We start from the raw sequence: 21,657 nt of genomic DNA, 5'->3' as shown, positions 1-21,657 counted from the left end.
AGCAACATACACTACACGAGTATGTTTATATACTAATTAAACATGTCTATCCGTATATATTAGACAAATTTGTTCATACACAAATTAGACGAGTCTACTAATACACATTAAACGAGTTTGTCCACTCATTGATTAAATGAGTCTTGCAATACACATTACACGAGTCTAAATATATATATTGATTATATGAGTCTAATAATACAAATTATATGATCATGTCCATATACTAGTTAGACAAGTTTAACAATACATATTAAACGAACTTGTCGATGTATTAATTAAATGAGTTTAACAATACACATCAGACAAATCTTTCCATACATTAATTAGATTAATATAAAAAAAATATATGAGCTTAACTGTACACATTGGACAACATTGTCCGTACACTAATTAGACAAGTAACAAAAATTATTAAACAAGTCATTCCATACGTTGATTAGACGAGTATAACAAAAATTATTAGAGAAATCGGGAATACATTGATCAAATGAGTAAGTAAGAAATCATTAGACGAGTGTGTCGGTGTATTGATTAAATGAGTCTAATAATACACATTAGACAAGTCATTCATATATTGATTAGATGACTCTAGCAATATACATTAGAAAAACCTTTCCATACATAAATTTTATGAGTCTAATAATACATATTAAATAAGTATGTTCATTTACTAGTTAAAAGAATATTGTAATACACGTTAGACGAGTATGTTCATACACTAATTAGATGAGTATAGTGAAAAACATTAGACAGTTCTAACCGTACATATTAGATGAGTTTGTTCATACACTTGTTAGACAAGTAGAACAAAAAATATTAAATAAGTCATTCAATACATTGATTATATGAGTCTAACAATACACATTAGACGAATATGTTCATACACTGATCAGACAGATCTTGTAACACACATTAGATGAGTTTGTCCATATATTGGTTACACAAGTCTAACATTAAACAAGTTTTTTCATACTTGATGAGGTTGTCTATATACCTTTTAAAAGAGTGTGTCCATATACTAGTTAGACGAGTTTAATAACACATATTAAATGAATTTGTCAATGCACTAATTAGACGAGTGTAACAATAGATATTATATTAGTTTGTTCATACATTGATTTAGATTTTTATCAAATCTACATTACATATCTTTTATACTTTTAAAAAATCTACTCTATATTTTTGCATATAATTTATGTTTTGTATTTTTATAAAGTTTGCTAGTTATATTTTTACATACATATTTACTTTCTAAATCTATAAATTAATTTTTATATTAATTCTATTAAAAAATTTAATTATAAAAGTTGAAATATTTATTACTTCTTTCTTTAATCTCTAAATCTTTTAATAAACGTAAAAACAAATATAACACAACCTATTTTTCTCTAAAAAACACAATATGATTTTGTAATTGGTCTAAAATTACTCTACAATCAATAATAATAATAATAATAATAATATAACATAAATTAATTATAAAATTACACATAAATATTGTTAAAATATTATAAAAAATGTTGTAAAAAATATATATGTCTAAACCGAAGTTTGATCCCAAATATTCCGTGATATTCTTCCTATTCGACACTATCTGAACTAAAGTGAGTGGACTTGTTTAAGAATTTTCTTAAAAGAAAAGGATAATTTGGGAAAACAATTTCTACACAAAACGATGATTCTCGAAGTGTGATATATGTTCGGTGGTATCATCGAAGAACACGTTCATTTCTCTTCTTCCAAGTCCCGTCCCCATCTCAAACAGTTGGTACGCAGCACCACTTTCTCGTGTTTTTCTCTCTCTAGATTTCTCTCTCACTCTCTCACGAGATTTTCTCGCAGAAGAGAATCCAGCACGATGCAGTACAGGAACCTTGGGCGATCGGGGCTGAAGGTGAGCCAGTTGTCATACGGGGCGTGGGTGAGCTTCGGGAACCAGTTGGACGTGAAGGAGGCGAAGGCGTTGCTCCAGTGCTGCCGCGACCACGGCGTCAACTTCTTCGACAATGCCGAGGTCTACGCCAATGGCCGCGCCGAGGAGATCATGGGGCAGGCGATCCGGGAGCTCGGTTGGAAGCGCTCCGACGTCGTCATTTCGACCAAGATCTTCTGGGGCGGTCAGGGCCCCAACGACAAGGGCCTCTCGCGTAAGCACATAGTGGAGGGCACCAAAGCCTCGCTCAAGCGCCTCGACATGGACTACGTCGACGTTATCTACTGCCACCGCCCCGACATCTCCACGCCAATCGAGGAAACCGTGCGGGCCATGAACCACGTCATTGACAAAGGCTGGGCTTTCTACTGGGGCACCAGTGAGTGGTCGGCCCAGCAGATCACTGAGGCCTGGGCTGTGGCCCAGAGACTCGACCTCGTCGGGCCTATTGTTGAACAGCCTGAGTATAACCTCTTGGCCAGGCACAAGGTTCTTACTCCATTCCTCTCTACCTAGTGACATACTAATTGTTTTTGTACTTATCTTATTGCATGATTCAACTTCTCTGAATAAGCACTTACGCGGGACGGAAAAAAGTGAATTATACTGTTTCTTTTCGATGTGTTGAAGTCCGATTTGGTTTTATAAGCGGTTGATAATAATTTGAAACAGGAAAATAGTGAAAGGTTCAGCATAAACTATGATTAAAAAAATATTAAAGGCTGATGCAGATAGTTGAGAGTTGAAATTTCCTCATTGGTCGGATAGATCAGGGGAATAATAGCATCTTTTGAGAAGAAATCACTCACAAACCTAACAAAAAACAAGTGGTTAAGGCTGAAGCATTTACAAAATCCAATGGCTCACAGTTATTTAACTGCACGATGCTTTTGGTGTTTTAGCATCACTGAATCCTCTCTCATAATGCATGAGTTGAGAAGGAAAAATTTGTTGTTTATGGAGTAAAAGTATTTTTTTTTGTTATGTTTAACTTTGTTATTGGTATTAAGGTGTTCTAGGAGTTTGTTAGATATTGTATTGTAGTATTTCTTTTTTTGTTTCATTACTCTTTTTTATTTGGTTCTGTTTATTTGATTGACCTGATTTGACTGTATAATGGTGTAGGTTGAGTCTGAGTATCTTCCTCTGTACACCAACTATGGCATAGGCCTCACTACATGGAGTCCTCTTGCCTCTGGAGTGCTCACTGGGAAATATAAGAAAGGAGCTATACCGCCAGATAGCAGATTTTCTTTGGAAAATTACAAAGTACTTTTCCATTTGATGAAATCATTAACAATCCTCATTTTAGTTGATTCTATCTGGCATTTACTTTAGTGTTTTTTAGACAAGAAATGATTTTATAAAGTTTAGGACTATGGTTATTTTGTGCTTACAATCTTGGTACTGGATCTGGGATTTTTTTGTTTAATTTTTATTGACTATTTTGGCTTTTGTCTAAGTACGTTTCGTGTGGTTCTTTTTGTAGAATCTGGCATCGCGATCACTGGTTGATGATGTGCTTAAGAAGGTTGATGGATTACAGCCAATTGCGGATGAGCTTGGTGTTCCACTGTCACAACTTGCGATTGCGTGGTGTGCTGCTAATCCTAATGTTTCTTCTGTTATCTGTGGTGCTACAAAGGAGTCTCAGGTTAGTTCTTTTAGCGGTTTAACGAGATATTCAGTTTATCTATTGTTGAAATGTTTATTGTAATTTGTTGAAATGTTGTTCGGTTGTCAATTCCTATGACCTAGCAAAGTGAATTTTGTTCTTGATAAGTTCTGAGATGAAATGGTAAGTGATTGTTCTTGTTTTGGTTATGTGTGGAGAGATTTTTTGGTGCCTGTTCTTTTTTATTAAGTCTGGTGTTAGTGTGGTAAGATTGTTATTATGAAACTTCGCCTAGGACCAACTAAAACACCTAGAAATGGAAGTCTTATTCTCGCAACCCTTAAAAGAAATCAGACACTTTTGCTGACATAGCCCGTCCTAAATTAACACTTTTTTAAGAAAATAATTTCCCAAGATGATATTCCGATCAGGTTTGGCCGTTAGAAAAAGCTTAGAAAGATATCTCTAATTAATAGAATCATAATTAACCATATCCCAATTGATAAAAGGAAAAAATACTGAGATCACTAATTGATATTGTCATAACATTTAAACTATAGGAAAGATAGAGATAGAGCTGAAACCATGTGTTTTTGAGACAGCACAAATGTTTAATTTATATTAAGAAAACATAATCAGTACAATAAAAAGAGGAGATTTGATATCCTCTAATAGTAAAGATTTGATATGTGAATGGATAAAAATATTGTTAATAATACATACATAATCTAGATATTCTTGATTATATAGGATATACTCCTTATTTTTACAATTAATATTATCATATTTCTTAAACTATAGGAAAGATAGAGATAGAGCTGAAACCATGTGTTTTTGAGACAAGAACACAAATGTTTTATTTATATTGAGAAAACATACTCAATAAAAGTACAATAAAAAGAGGAGATTTGATATCCTTTAATAGTAAAGATTTGAGAAGGGAGTAAATAAAGACATTCTTAATAATACATATATAATCTAGTTATTCTTGATTACATAGGACATACTCCTTATTTTTGTAATTATGACACTTACTCTCAAGTTGGAGCATACAAGTCATGTGCTCAATTTTCGGCAATCTATCTCTGTGTTTGTCCTCGCATGAAAGACATTATTATTAAAGGTAATGTGTAATGCAGTATATAAGGTGCATTTGGGAACCTTTTTCAATTTTAATCTCTTTGTGGAGTCGGTTTATTCATATGAGCTTACAAGTGACTAATATTAATGAATTCTATTGTAACTATGAGCTTTTATTTTAAGGATTACAAGATTTATGGACTGAATTAAATGGGAAAAGGAGGATAAAATGTCTAAATGGCTGCATTTAGTGTGGAAATACGGAGCTTCTGTACTCAGAAGTATAGTATAGCTCATAGAAAGAACCATCTGAAATGTGATGGTTTCCTGAAGGCACACAGCTGAATGGTTTACATGTGGACAAACTTACACAGTCAATCTCAGGATGCACTGTTTAGTTTACATTGATTGAGCAAAGAAGATATAAACAAAACCGATGTATCCTGTAGTAGCAGAAGAAAAAGAAATACTCCTTTAACCATATGCATAATGTATATTCGTAACTTTAGAAATTATTTTTTCGTAATAAAGAGGATTGAAAAATATATTGTACATATAGTTGAGCAATGAAATAATTGCTTAAACATCCCTGTGTGTGCACAGTTATAACTCGCCTGCGAGAATGAACTTTACCACTCCATTTTCATATTTTTTCTGTTTCCTGTTTTTTATTCAACTCGTAAGAGAGCATGAAAAGAATTGATGTCATTCTTAGTTTGAGATATAACTTGCAAGAAGGAACATTGCTTTTGTAATATTATCTTATTTTTTTGATTTCTTTTGCTCAGATTCAAGAGAACATGAAAGCAATCGATGTCATTCCATTATTGACTCCTGTTGTGATGGAGAAGATTGAAGCTGTTGTTCAAAGCAAGCCAAAGCGCCCTGACTCGTACCGATAAATATGCATTAGTTGGAATACTCTCCTTCATCCCTGGGCCTGGAATGGAAATTCATGTTGAAATTGTATTGGTTTGGTTGATGTGATTTCCTCTTAAAAGACTTTATTTGTGTCTTATATTTTCCTTGTGGAACTGAATATGCCTTCTTTTTTATGGGTTCAAACATTCCAAATTGATTTTGGAAACAAAGCATTAAGATCTTGGAGTTTAGGCTTACGTTTGCCTTCCGAATTAAATGTGATACTATTATTTGTGGCACTACGATTTGGATTTTGAGAGTCCAGTTGCATATGTGGATCCCTTATCATGTAGTTAATGTCTACCTCGTGGAATAAGGCTTGGTTAATTAGTTATTTTGACAACGGCGTAAATTCACTTCATTCCGGCATTTGAAATATGGGTGGATACCTGTTTTGGTGAAGAACATGGTGGGTGTCAAAAGGATTTTTATGCTGTTTTAGGTTTATTATAGGTTTAAATCTTTACTTCGTTTCATTTTAAGGGAGAAATTTTTGTTTAGTATCTGATTTTAAAAGTGTGGACATTATTAGGTTCCAAAGTTATCAAAATTGTATGAATTGAGTTTTTTCCGTTAAATGGGTAATAACGAAGTTAACTTCCCGTTAAATGGGCAAAGAAATCTACATTTTTTCTTCTCTTTTCTACCTTTTTTTTAAATGTCCCAGTTTTTTTTTTATATTTTTATTAAATGATTTTCCTACAAAACCTACCACCATTATCAACTTAGAAAACGCTTTCATGTTACTGCACGCAAATAAGCTAATCAATCAACACACTTCATTCAAATAAGTTAATCAACCAACACATACTTCATTCAAATAAGCTAATCAACCAACACACACTTCATTCAAATAAGCTAATCAACCAACACACACTTCATTCAAATAAGCTAATCAGCCAACACACACTTCATGCAAATAAGCTAATCACCCAACACACACTTCATGGCAATAACAACAACATAACTAATAAAACTGTGTTGAAATATATCCTTTAAGACTATTTTTTTGCAAAATACTTCAGCATCACATAGAATAAGGTTGAAACCATCAAATGAATGTTGATTCTATGCTGGTAAAATATACATTGGCATATTCACAAACACATAGAGTAGAGTGCAGGTTATTTGCCCCCACTTTGTCCCATTTGACTAGGTATCCAACACAACTAAACCATACAAGAAAAAGCAAATTACAAAATTACAGAGTATTTATTTGACCAAAAACTGTGTATTTTGTTTAAATCATATCAAAAATCACGATTTTAAAAAGAATTATCGTAGACTTTTTTACCATTATAATGTAATTTTATGATGAAACTATAAAAACAGTGTAATTAAAAACAATAACTTTAAGTAAATTATGACAAATAACACGACTTTAAAATGAATAAATTGTATTATACTGAAACAATTTCATCGAATGAACGTGTCATAATAAAACTTTTTTAAGACTTAGTTTTATTTTATAAAACTTGCACTATTCTTATAATTTCATAATAAAATTTTATAAGAAACTTCATTATGGTATTTTAAAAATTAAATATGTCTTCACATTTTGCAAATCGTTAATAAAGCCGAATGTGTAAATTATGTGAAGAAAAATAGTGGTATATGCTTTTCACTACACTTAATTTCATATTAATGGTTTATATAGCCGCAAATACTATGAGTTTGTTTTAAAAAAAGAAAATTTCAACAATAAAATATTAAAAGTTAAAAATAATTACAACCTTACATATGTATCAATTGACACTTTGTTATCTTTAAAAAAAGTTTCAATACGGAGGATTCTATATTATACGCAAACATGTTAAATCTTCAAAGAAAGAATTTTATCGCTTGTTATTTTATTAACTTGTTCATATGCTGATAAAGAATATTTAAATTGATTAGTATAGATTTATATTTGACTTTTTTATAATTAAGTACTAGGATGTGAATATATACTTATTCACTTATTCTATTTTATGTTATTAAAGAATTTTAGTTTATTTAATATTTCATTTAAAATTTACGTAATTATAATTTTTTTTAATTTAAGCATTGAAGAAAAGAAAATATTATATTTTTGTTACTATTACATTTTTTATAATATAATATTTTTTTATTTTCAATAATAAAACATTAATAAATATTAGATAGATATGGGATACAATTTAATGTCATATTAAAAGATGATATATATATATATATATATATATATATATATATATATATATATATATATATATATATATATTTAAAAGAAATTGAGATAATATCAAATATAATGAAGGCTTAATATCCTCTTTGGTCCTCACTCTCGTTAGAAAATGTCAACTTAGTTCTCATTTTTAAAAGTGTTTAGAATATGTTTACAGACAGTTAGTAAAATTTGCGTCTAATTTGTCCCTTCCATTAAGTATAATCAAACAGAATTAGTGTGTTGATGATCTGGCACCTATTATTGATAATGTGTCAATATATTATTTTGTACGGTGCTGACATGTTAATAAAACACCATATTGAGGTTTTTTAAAGTTAGGGCTTTTATATTAGGGGAAAAATTGATTTAGGGTTTCTACATCGCGACATAGACGTCAACCTCTCCCTCCTCGGCGACCCCGACATCAGCCTCCGTCCCCAACCACCTCTCACTCCATCCATGCCAATGTCTCAAATCACGGAAATCTTCACCCATCGCGGCTTCACCCGTTGCAGCTTCTCCGTGGAGGAGTTCGTCGCTTTGAGTGGGGACCACACCGGTACAACGATGGGTCTTCTTCTTCAAATTTGTACAGTTGCCACTTGCTCTCGCCTCTCCTTCCTCCGCCCCTGCTCGCCGCCTTCCCTCCCACTACCCCTCCCAATGCAACCTCATCAAAACTCCCTCCCACCTATTTCCTGACTACAGATCCACCCACCAGTCCCCTTAGTACTCAGACTCCCCCTACCTAACCGACATCCTCAGCTTCCTCCAACAGTTCCTCAATAAAGGAATCCAACTCGATTGGGACCAAAGCCGTGACCCATACTTCACTAACTACATTGTCTGTCGCGCCAACAACAACACCTGCGGGTTCAACTCATCCTCCTAGAACAAACCATTCCTCTGCTTCCGCTACCGCTCCCAATCCACACTCACCCCACCATGGATTTCGCAAATACAAATCGAACAAAATGGCTTTTTTCGCTGCCGCTACCCACAACTTTGACCCCAAGCGGAAAATCAGGGACGGCGGGTTTGGGTCCGTCTACCTTGCGGAGCTCCGTGACGGTCGCCTTGCGGCGGTGAAGTACCTCCATCGCAACCACTCCTCCGTCGTGTTCTCTACCAAGTCCTTCTGTAACGAGATCCTCATCCTCTCCTCGATCCACCACGCGAACCTGGTGAAGCTCCACAGTTACTGCAGCGACTTGAGGGAAAGGAGAGGAAGAAGACCCACCGCTGAGAAGAAGACAAATTTAAAGAAGACTCTGTCTATGCCCTAAATCACATTTTCCCCAAATTAAAAAACCCTAAAAAGTTATATCTTTTTTAAGTCAATTACACGTCAGCACACACAAAACAATATATTGACACGTTGTCAATATATTGACACTTATATTGACACATTTCCATAACTGGTGTCAGATCATTAATGCACTAACTCCGTTTGGTTATACTTATCGGAAGGGACAAATTAGACCCAAATTTTACTAACTGTGGACATATTTCAAACACTTTTAAAAATGAGGACTGAATTGACATTGTCCAACGAAAGTGGGGACCAAAGAGGGTATTAAGCCTTAAATAATGTAGTGTAATACATTTACTCTCTCTCTCTCTCTCTCTATATATATATATATATATATATATATATATATATATATATATATATATATTATAAAAATTAAAAAATTTAAAATAAAAATTAATTTTTAAAAATATAGCTAAAAATTAATTAAATATTTTTTATTTTAATCACTTAATTTGTTATAGAAAAATTAGATGATAAGCATTTATAAAATATTTTAAATAAAAAATAAAAATAAAATTATTTTTTAAAAATATAGTTAGAAGTTCATTAATATTTTTTATTTTAATTTACTTGTTTTTGTTTTAAAAAAAATTTAAGGATCTAGGAAATAGTTTAGAGTAGAAATGATTTTATAAATGATATTTATATATTTTGTTGCAAATTTTTATAAATTTTTATTATTCAAGTTTCATTTTATAAGAATTATTATCTTTCTAAAACATTTTATTTTATTCTTTTTATCTTTTTTTTCTGAATCTTTGACTACGTCTTTTATTTGTTTGACAATTGAAATATATCATAAGAGTCTTGATGAAGAGTGTTATAATTTTATTTGGTCATAATTTTAAATAGAGTAGGTTCATATTTTGTCCTTCTTGTGAGTCTTAATGAGATTTGTTTCATGTAAGGGTTGTGGATCTTTTATGTGATGTTTAAGGGTTCAAGATGCATCTTTGTTCGATTAAGATTATTAGAATGTGATTAAATTTGATTGTAAATAAGGGTCTTTAAAGATAATGGAATTAGTTTTGATAATGACTCACAATTGAGGTAAGAGAAACTAGTTTAATTATATAATTTCAATTCTGCTTGATAAATAAATTGTGATGAGAAAGTGATATTGTTGATACTTTCTAATATGTATGTTTTTATGTTGAATTAAATTGATGTTATTGATTGTTTTGATTAAATGGAAATTAATATTTATGATATTAATTGGTTATAATAGGATTGTCTAATTTATTTTGTCTAAGGTTTATTTTGAATTAAATTATGGTATTTTTGAACTAAACCCTAAATTAAATCATGGTATTTTTGACTATATAAACAAATTGGGTAGCTTGATATGATTAGTTAGGATTTTAGTATTGGTATGATAGTGAGTGGTATCTTATAATTGTCAAGTGTCGTGTTAAAATTAATTATCTTTTAAAATTTATTTTTAATTTTCTCATATAGAAAAATTTGTAAATACATCTTATATATTTATATATTTGTTTTTACTTTTTCTTAATTATATAATACTTTAAATTAGTAAGCGATCCTACTAAATTCAGGTCTTACATAACAGTTATACAAAAGATATAGCCATTTCACTTTTTATTAATTTATTGTTGAAGTAGTTAGATATAAAAAAAAAGTAAATAAAAAATAAACATTAAGGATAAATTTTTTTATAAAATATGAGGTTATGTAAGGAATATATATATATATATATATATATATATATATATATATATATATATATATATATAAAATCAAATTTCAAGTATATACGTAAATAATAATGATCCTGATAAATACTTATAATATAATGATTGTATTTATTATAAACTTTACAAAATCCCACAAAACCGACTTGTAAGGTGAGGTTTGCATCTAAGTATGAATTGACCTTATCTCTAGTCGATGTGGAACTTTCAACACACCCCTTTTAAGTCGAGGTATAGACATCTCGTGCGTGATAGTAGAAATTGGGTGGTTCGATAACGGTCCGATAGCAGGTGGAATAGAAGAATAGAATGTCCACTTAGAACTTGCTATGATAGGTTCTAATCATGGTTCTGATACCATATTAGAAGTGGACTTTAAGCCTAACTCAACCCCACAAAACCGGCTTGGTTATAGGTTTTAGGTTCACTAACTTGGGAAAGATTAAGGACATATGATTTATGAAGAGATGATAATGCATTATAAGAGAGATGTGAAGAGATAAGATATAAGGTACCTGTGGATGACTGAGTAGCGGAAGAAGTAGATAACATGTTGCAATGATAGTCCTGCAGATAAGATGATTTATGTTTTGGCCTGATTGATTTCCTTTGTGGAGTAGCAGTGACAGGTTCAACAGAAACAAGTTGAGAAGAAAAAATAACAGGGTCTGAAACAATAGAAGGAGGAGATGTAGGTAGTAAAGAGGGTTGATCAGTAACTTCTGAGAAAAGAGGTGATGGAGAGGAAATGATTTTGGTGACAAAATCCAAGGAATTTTGTGTATCAATAGGTGAGTGCTTGTCACTAGTAAGAAAAGGAAATATGTTTTCATAATATACTACATTCCTTGATAGAAAAATTTCCGTAGAGTTTAAATCTAACAAAAGGTAGTCTTCCACTCCTTTTTTAAAACCAAGTAAAGCACATTTTCTTGCACGGGGTGGAAATTTTGTTCTATGAGCTTGAAGAGTTGAAGCATAGAAAAGTGAGCCAAAAGCTCGTAAGTAAGTAATGTTAGGTTTAACATTGTGTAACAGTTGAGATGGAGAAAAATATGCCAAAACTTTGGAAGGTAAAATATTAATGAGTTGCACAACATAACGAACAACAAAAGACCAGAAAATTATGGACAAATGAAATTGAAACATTAAAGATCTAACAACATTGAGAATGTGTTGATGTTTTCTCTCAACAACTCCATTTTGTTGAGGTGTTTCAACATAAAATAATTGATGTTGTATTCCTTTTTGTCTATAAAAATCTGTCATTGCAAACTCATTACCATTATCTGATCTAACAACTTTTACATCAATGCCAAATTGTGTTTTGATATAAGAAACAAAGTCAATAAGTTGTGATCTTGTATGTGACTTACTTGCCATCAATTTAATCCATGTGTGTCTAGACATATCATCCACTATAGTTAAAAAATATTTGAAACCATCAACAAAAGAAGTAGAATAGGGCCCCAAAATATCAACATGAATTAAATCAAAAGGAGCTTTTGAAACAATAGTTCTTAATTGAAAATGCAATTTCCTTTGCTTAGAATAGTGACAAGTATCACAATAAGTGTATTTTGTATCAGGTAAAGTGGCATACATGGTGCGTAATTTGATATAACAAGAAGAAGAAGGATGTCCTAATCTAGAGTGTCAAATATCTAGAGTTAGGTTTTATTATAGAACAAGCAATGAAATTCTCAAATGTAATAGAAACGGGTGAATATATGCTTATATTCTATGAATTGACCTTATCTCTAGTTAATAAAGATTGATAACATTTTAATAATTATGAATATATGTTTATATTCTAATAAATTAGATTATTAAATTAATTAAATAAAATAAAATAAGTTAGTTTACTGTTATATTAATATATAGGTATATTATAAAGATAAATAATTAACAATATTTAAAAAACAAATAAATAATTTAATTTAATATTTTAAATATTTATGTTCAATATTTTAATTTATTTATATTATGATATTTATTAAATTAATTTTTCAAAATATTTTTATCTCGGAAGATAATTTTTTGTATTCATTAAAATTATATAATATTTTTTATTTTGATCTAAAATTTATTTTAACTTTAATTAAAAATTAATTTTATATCAATATACATTTTAAAATTTAATTTCTAAACATATTAATATATTAATATTTGTAAAAAATTATATATTACGTTAAATAAAATACATATTTTTCACGCACTTTTACCTTTTCTTTTCTTTCAATTAAGATAAATCAACATTTTACATTTTTCCTTTTTCTTCAAGAAAATATCACATATATATTTCTCTTATATGTTTAAATAAATAAAAAAGCGAATGTAAACGATGGAACAAGACTTGACGTATATCCACAAGTACGTGTCCCTTACGTATCAATCTTGCTTCATCAAATCACACGCTTAGCAACAATTCTGGATTAGATATTTTTTTACAAACGCGCTTCTACGCTACGTGAGCACACCTCCCATATTTTCAATTTTTCATATACATTCTTTTTTCGTTTCTTCTAATCATGTTTTCTTTTCTACTACTATTCTCAAGTAAGTCCTAGTGTTTTTAATATTGCTTTTAGTCACAATAAATTTTAAAGGGATAAATTAGGATTTGTGTTCACTGTAATCCCTGAAATATTAAATGTATCTTTTACAAAAATATGTGTTACCTTCGTCTCCCTATTTTCACATTTTTTAGGTTTGCATTTTACATAACATTTAAAAATATTATTTTAGATTTTGGTAATAATGATAACATATTTAATTTAAGTGCATTGTAGTTTATATATATATATATATATATATATAATCTTCTATAAAAGTAAAATTATAAATAAAACTTAAAATAATTATAATTGTAACACTAAATTTTTAATTTAGTAAAATAGCGAAAGTGTTGGGTTAAGTTAAATTATAATTTTTAAAATAAATTTAATAACAAGTTATATAGCTTATTTAAGTTAGAGTATTTGGATAACATGTTAAAGGTATCTAGTTCAACTCTCATAAGTACCAATCTAGGTAAGGGATCTGTGATTTGTTTTCATTTAGAAAGTTTTAAGTTGGTATTTATTTAATTTTTTTTAATTGTGTGTAAATTTTTAAGAAAGTATTTCAATTAGATTATTTAAAAAAATATATAAAAAGTAAACATTAAAAAAATGTCATGTTTTAATATGTGATTTTTTTAAATATTATTTATTTATTGTAAAATTTATTATCATCCATGTGTCAGGTTAGTATAACATGTGACATTATCAATGTCGTGGTAGGATAATGTCACATTTATTAGTGTCAATGCTAAGTGTCATTCTCTTCATTTTTATTTAATCCTTATATATATATATGTCTATTTCATTCAATTTAATCCAAATTTGTTTCAAAATGAAGTAATATTCTCCCTCTCTAAATTAAGATCAAATTTTGTTGATTGTATAAATGTTATACTAATATATTTTTTTTAATAAAAAAGACTTTTTAAAATATTACATTATTGTAAATTATTAACCCATGTTTTTTTAATTAAGTTTTTCTAATAAATTTTAATATAAAAATTAGTATAACACTTATACAAATAATAAATTTAGTCCCAATTAACACGTGTTTGTATATTAATTAATTAATTCTTATAAAAAAATATGGATTAATAATATATTAGTTTTTTTTTTTTTTAAATTTGGTCTCAATTTGGAAATGAACAATATTGGTTCATTTTGAAAAAAAATTAGGATTAAATTGAAATAAAGACATTGACGTTGACATTGACACTAACATTTGACATTCATTAACATGTGGATTGTCCACGTGGCAATGTCAGTGTCAAGTGTTACGTGTCACTCTCTCCTGTTTGAACTAGGGTTTGAAACCAAACTTATTCTTAGGAGGATAGATGAGGTGATTCAGGTGAGATCTAATGTAAATCCAACTTTCTCTTCACTTGTGGGATTCGGGGGGACGTGTCACACCAAGGATCTAACACATGGGCAACAAAAAATTTTGCAAAAAAGAAATTAAAAAATCACATATTGACATATGACATGTTTGTTGGAAATCTAAGTGTGAATCTATGTGTTACATTGGGTAAAAATGAGAAAGTGGAGTAGCATATAAGGATGAAGACCCATTAACCCATTTTCTTAAGGTTTGGGTTGAGAGTGATGTCAATCTCTTATGTAGTTGGGCCTAGGTCTAAATTGTGTTGTATCTCCCCAATAAAATTCCTCCCTTCATAAACTCAATAGTGGTATCAGAGTCGATGATTAGTCTTGGTAACTGGCTCAGATAAGTAGAATATAGTCCTTGTATTGAAAGTCTCACTAACAAAGCTTCCAGGTAAGTGCGGGCTGTTAAGATGAATAGTGGTACGAAAATAGGTATTCGTGGTTGAGAATGCTTATATTGAAAGGAGAGTGTACCAATATGGAAAGCACTCATCCTTGGGAATCCAAGTGAGAGTCTAACTCCCACATTAGGTGAAAATGAGAAAGTGAAGTACCATATAAGGATGAACACCTATTAACCTATTACCTTAAGTTTTTGGTTGAGAGTGATATCAATCCCTTATGTAGTTGGGCTAGGTCTTATTGGTGTTGTGTCTCCCAGTGAACTTCCTCCCTTTATAAACCCAAAAATTGAAGCACTTTTTCAAAAGTTATGATGCAGTTAAAACATAAAGTCAAACAAGTACCAATTAAAACTTCTGAACCAAAGTGGAGACCAAACAAGTAATTAAACCTTGATTTAATTCCAAATTTTTAAGTTTTAATTTTGATTTGTTTGAACAAATAAATGAAAGCTTCAATTTCTGTTAATCTTAAATAATGGTATTTAAGTTGCGAAATGAAAGATTTTGAAATTTACAAATTTTAGTAAGTATCTTAATAGCATTCGAACTTGATTGTTACAATAAATAACTACATCAAATCTTTATATTTAGTAGCAATTCTTCAGAAATTATTTTAAGATATAAAAAAAAAGTTTCCTTTTCATATTATTAAGCTTTGCCATTGCTCTTGTATCCATACCTATTTGTACGATAGTTCTATAAATATATATATATATATATATATATATATATATATATATATAAATAGAAAATTTAATTTATAATTTCAAATTTCAAATTGGAAATTGAAAATAAATTGAATTTAAATTTTTATCATTTTATTGTTTGATAATAAACGTAAGAATCTAGAATATTGTGTTTTAGATGTGATAGAATGTTTTAAATAATGAGACTCGGTTATTTTAAATTAAAAGTTCAATAGTATAAATAGAATTTCTAGTAACGAGTTTCATTATCTAAAAATACACCATCTCTAAAACTCTTTCTCTAAGAGCTCCTTACACTCTCTCTAAGTTTTCTAACTCTCTGTCTATTTGTTTGAAGATGAGAGACCGTTTGAGTGATCCTTGAGGTGAGATCTTCGAATCTATCCGATCAATTTATGTGAAATAGTAAATTAATTTATGTTATTTTCCTCAATTTGTGTGTTTTTTCATGCATATGAATTGTTTTAGCCGCATGTGTCATCTGAGTCTTTTATAAGACTCTATGTTGATCAGTGGTCCTAATGGTATCCCCTGATCATGTATCTATAGTTTGTAGGAGCAGATAAGGTTCCTAGAGCTGTTTTTGGGTCTTTAAAGTTGTTTAGTCATCTAACAAGTAAGGGAAGCTAGTACTCTAATTTTTAGTTAATAAGCAAGGTTTGACTGATGCTTGTATGCTTATATGGCTGAGGGATTGTGTAATTGAGTTGTATGCTGCAATTTTACCTGTTGAGTTGAGATTGGGGAATGCAATTGTTTTTAGAGATAATATGATTTAAATTCTACTATGTTGAATGCTTGAAATTGTATTGAAAGTAAATTGTTTGGTTGGAATGTGTATTATCTGAAGAATTTTTGTTATGGCATATGTGGTTAATGTTAGGCTGAATGGGGGAGGCTTGTAAGGCATAAATCTACAGAATTAGTGTTCTGTAGAATTATGCAGACTTGTTGGGCGAGTATATTCTCAATGAGCGAAATCGAAGTTAGGAGACTCACTAACTTGGCTTTTGCAAAGCGAAAATATAGTCACTAGGTGAGCTCAAAGTTAGAGAGCCACTGACTTAGTATTTTTTGGGCAAAACTAAAATCAAAGACTCATTGGTTTGACAATGGGTGAGCGAGACCTTTCTCGTTAGAAAATTTATTAATTTTTTAAGCTTGTGCCATCTAATGTGGATCTCGCTAGGCAATTTATCTAGTTCCTGAGTGAATCAGTATTCAATGAACGAATAGATACTCTTGTTAATGTAACACTTAATTTATATGTGTGATTTGCTAGTTTATGATGAGTAAAGGATGTTTTGTGAATGCTAATGTGATATCTAGTTTGTAAATTATTTGAGAATGATTGTAATCAATCTAAGGAGGAATTGGTTGTGGTGTTGTTTAGTATGTATGTTTTGACATACAAGAGTTCATAAAGTAGATATTCTAATATACTACCAACCATTCAACTCATATAGAGAAGAATGAGGTCTGAGAGAGAATTGTAGGAGGGCTCTACCTTAGACGATTAGTCTTAGGCGTGAAAGATTAACCTCATGAGTAGTAGGGTGACAACCCCTTCGTTTGTGACTATGCAAAGTAGAAATACTATTATGGATGAACATATACAATGAGCTCTATGTCAAAGCATGTATCCAGATAAATTGAGTCAAGTCAACTACTTACATGTATATTTGAGTTATAGAATGTTATCATTGATGAACCAATATGTGAAGTGTTAAGTTGTTTATGATATTTTCTTTTGAAAGCTAGCTTACCCCGCATTCTTTTGTGTTTATGATGTTTTCCCTTTTGCAATGATCAACTGTTAGTGTGAGCAGAGAATGAGTTAGGTGCTCATATGTTGTTGATGGAGACCGATGGTGTTGTTGAGTGATCTGTTAGGTTTAGATAGATATTGTATAGTCGATTCTATCTTTGGAGAGACTTGTTAGTTTTCTAAGACCTTATACGTATATTTTGATGGTATAATTATTATTCTAGATATATGTATCAATATTTTGTATGCCTTTTATCTATCTGTTGTGCATTATCATATGATGTTTTGTTTAATAATTTATATTATTAAATGAAATTTTACAATAAATCCTAGTTATTAAATTTTTAATATGGCTTATTTATTTTTCTATTAGTAATTGTTAATATTACATTGTTATTTAGTTTTATGTTTATTCAATATATATTAAAACTTAACTTTAATTTTGATAATTTCTTTTATCATTTTACTTTTTATAGATATTATTATATCTTTACATACATCATATAAGCATGAGTTGACAAGGCATCCTTCAAAACCAATTAGTTATTTTACATAAAAATAACTTTTAAGAATTTTAAAAGGAAGCGGTAAAAAAATAAAAATATAGAAGCTAATGTATATTTAAAATCGAGTAAACTTGTAAATTTTATTTGATTGCTAACTTGATTAAATAGTCTCCCTCCTCGGTAAGATAATTTTTTGTTTCCAAAAAAGGCTTAATATTTATTTTGGTCCCTATATTCTTTATTTTTTGTCAAAGTGGTCATCGAGTTTTTACGACGTTCAAAGTGGTCTCCTTTTTTATAAATTTTTTTCAATTTAGTCCTTTTCGTTGACGGCGTCTAAATCTCTATCGGCATAGAGTCCGTGTAAGAAAAACGGAATGAGCTTTCACACAATAGAGCTCACAATGGATGACTCACGATTCAGTGGGATGGAGGTTGCGTTGATGTTTCTAATTCTAGTTGCACGATTTGGCTTTTCTATGGTGGAATTCTAGTTTTGGTTTTATTTGCAAGTTTTAGCGAAGATGATGATGCAAGGAAGGAGATAGCAGAGGAGATACGAACTTGATTGCATGAACAATGATTGATGATTCGCGAATGATTGTCTAATTTGGGTGGTTATCTAGGTTTAGGGTTTGCAGGTTCGCGAAGGTAATGGTGTGATGGAGGGAGTTTCGCGATTGCAGTGGAGAAGGCGAACTAAGGTTTCATGTAGGTGCTTCCAGGGTTGTTTTTCGTGTTGGTGTGGTTTTAGTGAAGGATGCTTGTGGATCTCCACGATGGTTTGAGGTTTTTGCGTTTTCTAGTCTCAGTTGTGCATTTCATATGTATGATGTTTTGTTTAATAACTTATATTATTAGATGAGATGTTACAATAAATATTAGTTATTAAATTTTTAATATGGCATTTTTTTTTCATTAGTAATTATTAATATTACATTGTTATTTATTTTATGTTTATTCAATATATATTAAAATATAACCTTAATTTTGATGAATTTTTTTTTATCATTTTACTTTTTATAGACATTATTATATCTTTACATACATAATACCCATGAGTGGATAAGACATCCTTCAAAACCAATTAGTTGTTATACGTAAAAATAATTTTTAAGGATTTTAAACAGAAATAGTAAAAAATAAAATATAAAAGCTAATGTACATTTAAAATCGAGTAAACTTATAAATTTTATTTGATTGTCAACTTATTAAATAGTTCCCTCCTAGATAGTTTTGTGTTTCCAAAAAAACTTAATACTTATTTTGGTTTTGAGTTTTTGCGTTTTTTAATATCTGTTTTTAGGTTTATACACGAGGAGATAATGATGGAGAAGATGAGCGTCATTACTCCCGGGTAGTTGGTGATTGATAGAGGAGGAAACCACTTTCACTTACCATGTTTCTATGTCACATTCCTGCCACGTACACAAAAAATTGACAGCTTATTTAATATTGACTTATATGAACACTATACTCTTAGCGATTTAGATGTCATCAGAAAAATATCAAATTAAACAAATTTAAAAAATTACTTTGAATACTAAAAAACTCAAAAACTAACCAAAAAAAAGTTAGAAATATAGAAACTAAAATAAATATTAAGTCTTTACAAAATGTGAAAGAAACGTACGAAATGGTAAACACGCGCTCCAAGTCGCGAATGGAAAAACATCAATTCAATTATAATTATCGTCACTGGTCCTTTGTTGAACAATATTACGATACATTCTTCCCACGTTTTTTTATTATATTTGAAAAAAGTAGTCAGTGGATTTAGTATAACAAGTATTGTAATATTTTATTTTTAGTCCAATAAAATAAATTAGAGAACTTCCTTTAATGTTAATTGAATATTAAATTTGAATAAATAAGTGTGATGATCATTAAAATTTAATTGTGTGTTTAATTATTTCAATTATTACTATAACTCAAACCAAATCAATATAACTAAAATTTTATATTAAAATTGTATTTTTTTATTATTACACTGAATCCACTATTTTTCTATTTCAAAATTCTTTAAATTAATATGAAAAATAGTAAATATATTATTTGCAATAAATTTATTAACTTGAATAATTCCCACTTTAAAAGCATATCTATTTTATTTGTAACTTATATTAAATTATTCTAATTTCAAATTTGTCGAAATAATATTATTATATTCCAAAAGATTAGCAGACAAAAAGTATATATAATCTCTAGTCTCAACTTGTCTCAAACAAATTTTTCATTTTGATTTTAAAAATAATTTAAATATATTTTTATTTTTTAATTCTTTGTGGTAAAGCATTAAATTTTAAAACAAAATATTTCATAAGTTGTTAATGATATTATCTTAAAAGACTTAAAATCGAAATATAAACATTTCAGAATTCTTAAAACTCCTAGTGGAAGTCGGGTGTCAATGAAGGATTCAAAATTTCAGAAAGTGGAAGACAAAGGTGGTTGTAGGAGAGTGGATCGATCGGTTTGTGCAGGAGGTATATAAGTTGAAATTTTGAAATTTGGTCCCACTTTCTGCATGCACCCTTCTTCTCAAAACTGCTGAACCCCATTTTCTCATCCTTCACTCTAGATTCCTCCACTTCTCTCTAAACTCTTATCTTTTTCTTCTTCCGATCACCAATCAGGCAACGTTTGAACTCTCCGACATTAAGGGCTTTCATTTAAACCGATCAAGTTGTGGTTTTAAGCCGGTGAGTTACTCCTCTTCTTAGAACGTTCGTTTTCTGACACCTGCAAGCCAAGTTTTGGTTGCATGAGTTTATCATCTCATTCTAAACACATTTCTGGTTTTTTTTTTTGTTTGGTTTAGTTTCACAAATAGTGACTGTAGGATTCAAAGATGTCTGGTTGTGAGCTATTTTGTTCAAATTGTGAACGTTCGACTACGTTTAGAGGTAAGGGAAGCTTGTAATTTAATTATGATTCTCATTTTATAATTGTTTACTGGATGGAATGATGTTATGTTTGATGAGTGGGTTGATGTTGTAATACTGCATGTTTGTTTGGATGTATTGTTGATTGAGGAAAAGGCATAAATTGGGTAGGAATATAGTTTGATTGTGATTCTGTAATAATCTGCAGAATTCTATAAACTATAACCGAGAGTCATTGTTGATCGTTCGGTTTATCCTTGGGTATTCGGTCTGAACTGGATTCTTCTTCTGTGCAGAAATTCAGTTAATGACCGATCGGTTTTCTCTTAGTATATTTGTAAGTAAGCGTTCGGTCTAAGTATAGTTTTCCCTTTTATGCTTCCTAATCAGTTAGTTAATATATTCTATAATATTTAAAGTCGTAGATGTTATCTTTATCCTTCATTGAAAATAAGTGTTGTGTAATTGTATATATATTCTCCTTCATTCTTAATATAAGTTCAGTAGCGTTCGGTCCAAGTAGTGCTCGGTTTTGAACCAAGCGCTCAGTCTCCATAGTGTTTGGTCTTTAACCAAGCGTTCAGTATTTTTATTATACTCTAGTGTGTACTATATTTGAACTAAGAATGTTCAGTCCAAGTCAATAGTATTCGGTTTAAGCTTGTAA

General features: G+C 30.0%; 1 protein-coding gene across 1 annotated transcript; it reads left to right on the top strand.

Moving 5' to 3' along the window:
- Positions 1-1,629: 1,629 nt before the first annotated feature.
- On the top strand, positions 1,630-5,794 carry KAB1 (potassium channel beta subunit 1). The gene is made up of 5 exons (XM_047314414.2): positions 1,630-1,771; positions 1,846-2,425; positions 3,062-3,205; positions 3,426-3,590; positions 5,420-5,794. Exons 2-5 carry the CDS (start codon positions 1,862-1,864, stop codon positions 5,531-5,533), a joined length of 987 nt encoding a protein of 328 aa, XP_047170370.2. The 5' UTR covers positions 1,630-1,771; positions 1,846-1,861; the 3' UTR covers positions 5,534-5,794.
- The last annotated feature ends 15,863 nt before the right edge of the window (positions 5,795-21,657 follow it).

This window comes from Vigna umbellata, chromosome 8 (assembly GCF_029865625.1).
Source record: "Vigna umbellata cultivar VRB3 chromosome 8, Vumbellata_1.0, whole genome shotgun sequence".
Lineage (NCBI taxonomy): Eukaryota > Viridiplantae > Streptophyta > Magnoliopsida > Fabales > Fabaceae > Vigna > Vigna umbellata.
Note: the sequence above shows the minus strand (reverse complement) of the source record. Positions and strands in the feature narration are given on the sequence as shown.